Here is an 8,704-nt window from a genome sequence, read left to right on the forward strand (position 1 = left end):
CAGTACTAGCCGGCCTTTACTGATAACAGTGAAGGCGAGGTGCCTCCAAATATTTCACGTACACGACGTGCTTTGGAAGGTTTGTAGTTGCTTAGCTTGACTTAGCAACTGAAGTCGATACTAAGAAGTGTAGTATAAAGAAAAGTAGAAGTGTATCAATAGAATTAAGCTCCTCCGTATTGCATTTTTTTATAACTGAGTTGATTCATCAACTTCGCTATGTTGCTCACCCTAGCCATCTTGGCAAAGCGACTCAAAACTCGCCGGTCTCTATAATCAAGCCGCGAGTTTTCATATTCGCGCGTTTAGGTGTGGATTTTAACCTTAAATCAACCTGTGAATAGAACTGTCCCATTGCTGCTACGATATTACTATGCACGGAAATATTATAATAATTAAATTTAATTATTTAAAGACAATATTTTAATTCTACTTTATAGTTTCTCTAAAAGGAAATATTATTAATGTAACGGCAACCCCGTTACAGCTTTGGCTGCAGAAATCAACTTGGATGGACAAGACGGCAAGACATTTTACGCAATAGCAACAAATAATAGCGGCATCACTTTTGCCTTGTCTCTTCTCGACAGGCGTTTCATTTTTCTTAAATGTTGCTTTCGAAAGAGAGCATCCTTGTTTCGACCCACTAAACTTATTTAAGTCGTCAAACTTCGACGCTGCTTATGCTTGTGCACAGCCTTCGGTAACTAAGTCCACGTTTCTAACTTGAAGAGCGAGGTTTCTCGCTCGATAGGTTCTGGACCTCTGTTTTTTGTCGACTATGTGGATTTTCGATTTTCAGCATTAGAGTGGACGGAACCCTGTTTCAGTCTGAAGTCCTCCTGTCCCGCTTTACAGATCGCTTGATCTAGCGTCTCTATTTCGAGCCGGAGCAGGTGAGTCTTGATGGTACCATCCGCAAGACACCTTGATGAACACAGTAACCTGTGGTTGTTCTTCATGGGCTTACTAACGATACAGCTCAAGAGGTATCCTGTGTGCTGGACAAAAGCGTGAAGGTCGCGCTCACCTCTTTTAAATACAGGAGCGCTGCTGCAGCCCTGAATTCGGCATGTCACTGGTGTAACGTTTGCCTGAGCCGGATTTTATAGACCTCATTTGACTAAAACACACATGGGTCGTGAAACTTGAGCTTCAAGGCTCAAGATTTGGCACGTCCAGCCAAGTTGGACATACCAAACTTTGGAGCGTGCGTAGCCGTCGATCGAGCCACAACGTGCTACCAGGTGTAACGGGGCATCTTTCGCTAGAATTGATAACAGTACTAACAAACCTGAAATTATATCAGTGATGGTGGGGTGTGTCGATACTTCACGTACACTGACGTGCAGGAGAAGGTTTTAAGTCTTAGTTACTATAGGTCAATATTATAGACTTTAGTAAAAAGAAAAAGTAAAACTGTATTAATATATTCAAGCTCCCACGTAACGATCGTCTTATCTACTAACTTTAATAACTTATTATTAAGCTAAGTATTGCGACTTCTTGACAAACCGCTCATTCGTGCGTCTTTTCAGCGATTGGTGGGGTTGATTTGAACTGAAATCAACTAAGCAATAAAACTGTTGATTTGTTGCTACAATATTACCAGATACGGGAAACTTGTAAAATTCTAAGTAAAAATCCATAAATAATAATAACCAAATACTCTTTATTATTTTCTTCTTATGGGAAATAATATTTATTATGCCTCTTGCAGGAAATAATATTTACGAAGTCGGACACCAGGCATAAGCGACATTAAAAACCACAAAAATTGAAATTTATCGATTGGCCACGTGCTACATAAGAACCAATGCGGAAATGGTTGTAATCAACATGTCTACTCAAGCTAAATCAGGACGACGAACGCCAACCAATGCAAATTCGTCGTAAGAGGCGAATAAATTATATTGATGCGGCCCGGCCCGACTTAAGAAAATAAAGCTCATCAATGAGCTGTTCGAACTACGTGCACTGTACCTTTCTGCCATCGAAAGTGTCCTCCAATTGTTACCCTTCTGTGTTTTACCCCTCTCACTTTACTTTTATCTTCGTCACTTTGGATCCAACTCCGATATGTATATCAAAAAATCAAACGCACCACTTCTTCACACATCCAAGCTACAGATACTCAACCTTACACAGACCGCGCAACAACAGTCACTTGCTCCTGTAATTTCGTCTCCATTTGCGCGTACGCAGACTCCGCGGCTTCTTGATCTTTCATAAGTTTTCGCTGCCATTTCTCAATGCCTTCAATCTTTTGAATCACGAGCCGCTGCATCAATATAAGGACATTCTCTGCCGCGTGCAAATTGCGCATCCCTTCGATCGAGAGCGCACTGTGCGGATCGTAATGCGTTCGTGAACGCCGAGCAAAGTCCGTCACGGGCTGTGGAAACTTGGGCGGTCGAACGTGTGTTAATTGTAACGCAAACGCCTCGTACTTGCGCCGTGCCTCGGGTTGAATCACACGACACGCTTGCTCAATCAACTGGCCTGCTTCGACAGCCAAGGGGTACGAATTCATTGCAAATTCGCGGATACTTCCCGAATAATCCGGCGAAACAACCGCCGCAAGTGCCACACGTAGCAAATGCAACGCCTTCCGATACAATTCCTCCACGCGGTCGGCTTGCTTTTTTACACTTGCGACAGCCTTGATTTCACTCGAGAAACTCGCAATTCGGGCGTGTAAATCCAGCGCTGCGGGCATGTCAACCGTCTGGAATAAATTATTCAAAATATCTTCCTTTTCTCGTTCGAGCATGACTAATTCTTCCTGTGCATCCTCCCACCCTGCACTCAGTCTCATAGTTAGCATCGGTCCGCTGCATTCACTATTGCTAAACTCCGTCTGTGCTTCTTCCAAACCAGTATGTCCACTAAAGACCGTGCTGCTACTATTCATAAAGGTATTCCCAGAGGCTCCGTGGACATTACTGACATTGACAATAGCCGTGCCATTACGCGTAATCGTGCCCAGTGCCGTCGCTGAGATGGCCGTACTCTGTCGCTCGAGCCGCAAGAGCTGTTCATCCACCACCACCGATTCGCTGAGTTTTTCACATAATTTCGAACGGAGCTTGGCCATCTTGGCAGCTTTATTTATTGTAAAAACGCGACGAAATCCACCACGCTCTTGCTTCTCGAGTTTATCCAGCAATTCTTTCTGCGCATGAATCATCTGAGCCGAGCTTTTCTTGGCTTGACGCAATTCGTGTTTGACCTGCTTCACACTCGCGGCATCGCCAGCCCCCGCAAAGTCCATTTGTGATGCGCGCACGATTCGCTCAATCTCCTGATTCACTTGCTCATACTTGTGCAACAGACGACGGTCTAACACGACGTCGCTTGAGAGCGTCGGGGGCAGCGACGAACGCATTTGACTATCCGTTTCAGCGCGTGGACGGCCGCCAACGTGCGCGCTTGCGACGCGACTAGAGCCTCGCGGCTCACTCTCGGGTCGGAGGTACGTGCTAAATGAAGCCGCGAGAGTATTTAAATTGTCGTCACGACGATGCAGGTGGACAGCTGTCGAGTTCGACACGTCGGCTGCTCCAACGGACTTTATGGCGCCGCCTATGCTACTACGGGGATCGGAAGAGCTCGAGGTTGAGCTGGAGACTTGGTTATGGGCCTTGCGGCCACTCACACTGCTGTCTTCGCTCCCGAGCCACGTGCCCATTGGTGTCGCAGAATAACTGTCGCTAACTCGAAAAGTACAAACAGGGTACCTGCTCAACTGTCTTCTTGTGAGCTTAGCTGACGTGCTTGTTGTGGAAAACAGAATGCAGCCACGGAAGGGCCAAGCGTGTAATGCTGGGGTAAGTATACACCTCGCTTGCGAAACTCTTGGAGGTTGTATACGCAAAAACCTGACGTTCTTCATGGATTTTCCTGAGAGAGGCAAGAATTTTATACTTGAACATTTACAAAAAGTCGGATAATTCAATGTATACTTTTAACGCCCGTCTTCATTCGATGTAAAAACCTGTGGCTTTAAATCGCTAAATGGCGCCTTTCGATGTAAAAACCTTTTGGCTTTCACTCGCCATATATCGCCTGCTGGCGGCGGGCTGTCGATTATGGAGCTGAGCCGCTTTTGGCTCACTCAGAAAAAGGGACAAGGAAGGGCGCAAAACAGAGGTTGGCGCTGCTTCAAGACTGTACTTATCATCGAAGGTTTCGATTACGACCTTCCAAAGTGCTATTCTTAGATTGAAATCGAGCTATTTTATCCACGCCACTGGAAAGTAACCCTTAGAATTTTACTTCCTGCCGCTGCCCATCAACGTACGGTCTCTGCTCTGTAGTTCCAACGCCATGAAAGCAACTAAAATGTTGTCCCGCTGCATGCTTCAAACTGTCCGATCGTCCGAATCTGCAGACAAAACATTTGATGCCACCCATGAAGAAATGTTTTTTTATGATGAGCTCTCTTATCCTAAAAGTGACATGCATTAGTATGATAACGTCCGAAATTACCTCGAATTCTTCATAATACTCCGAATTCTATTCGGTGCGCCCGCTACAGCGAGTAAAGCCGACATTACGCTCCAAAAATCTTTTTTTAGAGGTATAGAGACATGTGAAGTACGGTCACATTAAATATATTCAGTGTGAGTAATTTTTATTGCCGATGGAGAAAAAGTGCGAGTCTATTCATTTTTTGTATTCGAATATAAAGCCTGACGATGTTAGAACAATTTCAATAGAAGCACATGTATTCCAGGGAAAGTATATTAAATCAAAGTACTTAAGAGCAGGAAGTGTTTTTCAATGTTCGATTTATCCTCAAGATAAAAAATACCTCTGCGTTGCGTTTTTAGTGATTGCACTTGCTTGTTTGTTGAGCCCTTCGTAGTTCTCATTAGGTCCTTTTCCAAATTATCTGCTAGATTATTAAAACAGTTCATGGATACAATTGCTAGATAATTGATGAAGGATCAATAAATTTAGATTTAAGCAAATGCATCCATCCGAGAGGTCACCGCTCATCTACGACGTCCTCGTGATATAGCGCAGGAGAGAATGGAATAGTGATGAGTAGTTCGTTTACAATTATTCATTTTCTAGCCTCAAACAAGGCTTTTGCAAGCTCAAAAGCATTTAGCTGTGACTCGTAAATGCTGCTATTTGTACCAAAACTTTCACAAGATCTTTTTCAAATGACATAAAAAGCGAGACGCATTCTAGAAATTCATAGTTTGCGCTCATACTATTAAAGTAATATTCAAAACCATCTCTTTGTAAGCTATATAAAATTGTGATGCACACTCACAATACCATGACCTAGCGATACTCGTTCATTTCATTAGAGCCTCGCGCTTTGCTTGAAGTGGTTCGAGCACACCTCCAACACCACATGTCGCGAAGCATTACACGAAATTTTGATCGTACGTGGAAGTCAAACCGTTTCTTATTGTAGGCTAAGCATTCATCTTCCCATCGTCTTTCAAATCCCTGTTTAGCTCTGCCAAGCTAGTCTGGTGACTAGTAGCTTTTAATGCGGTCCTTGTAGGCGTTATTCCGAGGGCTGAGACTTCTCCATGTGTAATTTCAACTGCAGCACCCTTATTTTTGTCAAAATCGTGGAGGAGAATAGAGCTCGATTGAAAAGCTTCAATCATGGCAGGCTGCTGGTAGACACCATTTAAGAATTCAAACGAGATATTTTTGCGTGCTTCATCAATGTCACAGCACTGATCCAGCGGCAAATTCTCAGCAGCACGCTCGAGCTGGGAAAGATCAACAGCATACCAATGAAAAACAAGCGTAATGAAAGGTAGCATCGCCGTGAGACTAAGAGGGATGTAGCCTGCAGATTTTAACGTTAACAGCCCAATGAGCGTGCATTGGGCAATACCAAGAGCAGCAATCACAAATGAATACAGCGGTGGCCAAAAGACCCCCATCGAATTGGTTGCTGCCCAGCTCGAGCTATTGATGAAAAAAAAGTAGCGTTTGTAGGCTACTTCGGACACGACAAAGAACATTGCTCCAAAATACCCGACCAATGGTGCTATCGGGGCAAATACCACGACCAACAAAAAGACGAGATACTGCTGCGCTAGATTTATTGGCGTGTCAAGATCGGTTTGGTAGTTGATAGGACAAAGACCCATCCAATCTCGTGGAGTCGGTAACTTTGCATGCATGGGGGCTACGAGATGGTACATCGCAGAGATTGCCAGAGGTGCTAGTCGGAGTAAAAAGAGCGCCATGTCAACACAGATTTGAGTGATGATAAACGTGATAAACATCATAGATTGACTAGCAATCGTGTTGCCAAGAAAGAAGAAAATCAGACGCGGTTGGTTTAGAATTAATAGAAATTCGGTAATGACGGATCCCGCCAATGCCGACACGAAAAACATTTGAAAGGCTTGGAAGAAACACAACTTTGTAAAGCGACTTGCCTCTACTTCAGAAATTGACAAGTGACCTTCTTGTGTTGACAGTAGCTTAAAAATTACATTGGCCAAACCATTCATGACAGAATAAACCAGTGGTGCCGTTTGCTGTAGAGCAATTAAAAGCCACGGATACGTCGTTAGCAATCCCCTTAGCCACGGAAAAAGGTGCTGAAGCTCGTCGACGCTAGACATGGAGGCTACAAAGGCGGTTGGGACCGTCCAAAACAAACCAATAAGAAGCGAAATTCCTATCGAAACGAGCTTCCATTTTGCTCGGAGCTTGTGTGGTAAACCAAAGTTCTTCCATTGGACGTCACGAATATTTGGAGCAGGACGAACAATCATGCGTCGCGGGTTTTCCACTTGTAGCAATTGCTGCGCTGCTTGTGCCGACCGAATGCTACGAAAGCTCACAAACGCACAGCTCCGCATAACATTGGGACGCATAGGCACCGAGACACTCGAGTGAAGCAACGGCAGAGTCTCGTCCGTCCAACGAGGATTAACTACGGACCTCTTGGTCATTTGCAGCTTTACTGCCAATTCTTCGAGCGTACACAAGCTTCGTCGAACCACAGCTTTTGTGGCTTCATATTGTTTGTTGTTCGTGTATTCATCAGCTTCAATCACTGCAGATTGATGCTGCAAGATCTCGTCTCGAACACGAACAATATCGGCCTCTAAATGTTGCAACTCTTTCGTATAATGATCAACGGCATCGACTTGTTTCCCTGCACGACAGAGTCCACAGAATCGACGAGGAATCCACACTTTTGGTCGAACGATGCCTTCGTGGTCTTTTCTCGTTACTTGTGCGGCTTGCAGTTTTTTTGTTGCCACGTAGAGCTCATACACGAGACCTTGACGCTTTTTTAAAAGTTCTTCGAGCTCAGTACATTCAACGCCAATGTAAACAGAGTGCACTGAATCGGGAAACAAATAGTTTAAATAAGCCTCTAAGGTCTGTGGCCGACGTTGAGCGTCCGGGAGATCCGAGATCACGACACTGTACTGCTGCGGGTGTTTTCGCACGAGAAATTCATGTCGACGCTTGCGATAGATTGTGTATTCCCACAGTAGCAGTCGCATGACGTAAATGCTTATCAAGTACGCAACGAGGACAGTAAAATAGAGTCTCCAGTCATCTTTGCCGACATTTGCAATAGTGAGTCGGTCGACGACGTCAAGTTTTAATTTACCATCTGAAGACAAGCGTTTTAACGTCGAATTTCCAGTCTCTACTTGTTTGTCTAGCATAAGTAGCACTACAGAAGTGATGTATGCATTGGTCGCGTTTTTTTTTTCTTCGACAATTGAAGGAAGCAATGGATCTACGTGTTGACGCTGCTTTTCTTGCTCTTCAAGCACAGCTTCGGTAAAGAAGTACATGGGAAAGAGAGCGAGCGAGCACAAGACACACAGGAGCGCCACTTTTCGCCCCAATTGAATGAAACGCAGCAAGACCCACGCATCCAAACCGCACGTCTCAGCCACTTGGGCCTCGTCAATACGCCACAAGGCTGGAATCCAGCTTAGAAATTTGCGCTGCTTGGATTCAGGGAAGTCTGCATGATTTTTGGGCGCGTACACGTGCGGGATACGAGGACGCAACGTCTCGTACACAAGAATTAGCAATAGAAAGAGTGGGAAGTACACAGTGATACTTGTGAGAAGGACATTGGCCGCGGCCTGCGTCGTCACTTCCTTCGTCGTGACGACCATGAGTGTGGTGACCACGAATTTTACAAATAAGGATTCCTGCATAAATCAGGTCGTCGCCAAACATGTACGGTATCAAATCTTTTACTTTTCCGTCGACAAGCAACTCTTGCAAAACATAAGCATCTAATCCGCACATGAGCTTGGTTAAAAGTGCAGTCAGCTCGTACTACGCTTCACTGTATCACCGAATGCATGGATTATCACATTGGCTAAGCGTGCATGATTAATAGATCTAGCACGTCATCGCGTGAGTCTACCGGTTATCAAACGTGTTCATTTAGCAAACGAAAGCGAACAAATTGCGTGATGACTGTCCGTTTGTAATATCGATGTAACGGGGTCCAGACGTAGCATGACTAATTGCTCCTGCTCGCCAATGTCGACACTGTTTCTACTTTAATATATTTCATGTCCTCTTCCTCCATCTATTTCCACCGTTGCCTCCTCTTCTTTAAAACTAAAAGTTTCTTCGAAACTGTTGTCAGAAATGTGCTATGGGAACTGAAAGCTTTTGCGGTTCACAAGGCTACGAGACAGACACACAAGCCAAGACTACAAGA

General features: G+C 44.6%; 2 protein-coding genes across 2 annotated transcripts; both read right to left on the bottom strand.

Annotated features, from left to right (window-relative positions):
• Nucleotides 1–2,140: 2,140 nt before the first annotated feature.
• Nucleotides 2,141–3,691, bottom strand: CCR75_006397 (uncharacterized protein; the record flags this gene model as incomplete). The annotated part of the gene is made up of 1 exon (XM_067964467.1): nt 2,141–3,691. One exon carries the CDS (start codon nt 3,689–3,691, stop codon nt 2,141–2,143), a length of 1,551 nt encoding a protein of 516 aa, XP_067822840.1.
• A 1,744-nt stretch (nt 3,692–5,435) lies between these two features.
• CCR75_006398 (uncharacterized protein) lies at nt 5,436–8,144 on the bottom strand (the record flags this gene model as incomplete). The annotated part of the gene is made up of 1 exon (XM_067964468.1): nt 5,436–8,144. One exon carries the CDS (start codon nt 8,142–8,144, stop codon nt 5,436–5,438), a length of 2,709 nt encoding a protein of 902 aa, XP_067822848.1.
• Between the last annotated feature and the right edge of the window lie 560 nt (nt 8,145–8,704).

This window comes from Bremia lactucae, linkage group LG1 (genome assembly GCF_004359215.1).
Source record: "Bremia lactucae strain SF5 linkage group LG1, whole genome shotgun sequence".
NCBI classification, from domain to species: domain Eukaryota; phylum Oomycota; class Peronosporomycetes; order Peronosporales; family Peronosporaceae; genus Bremia; species Bremia lactucae.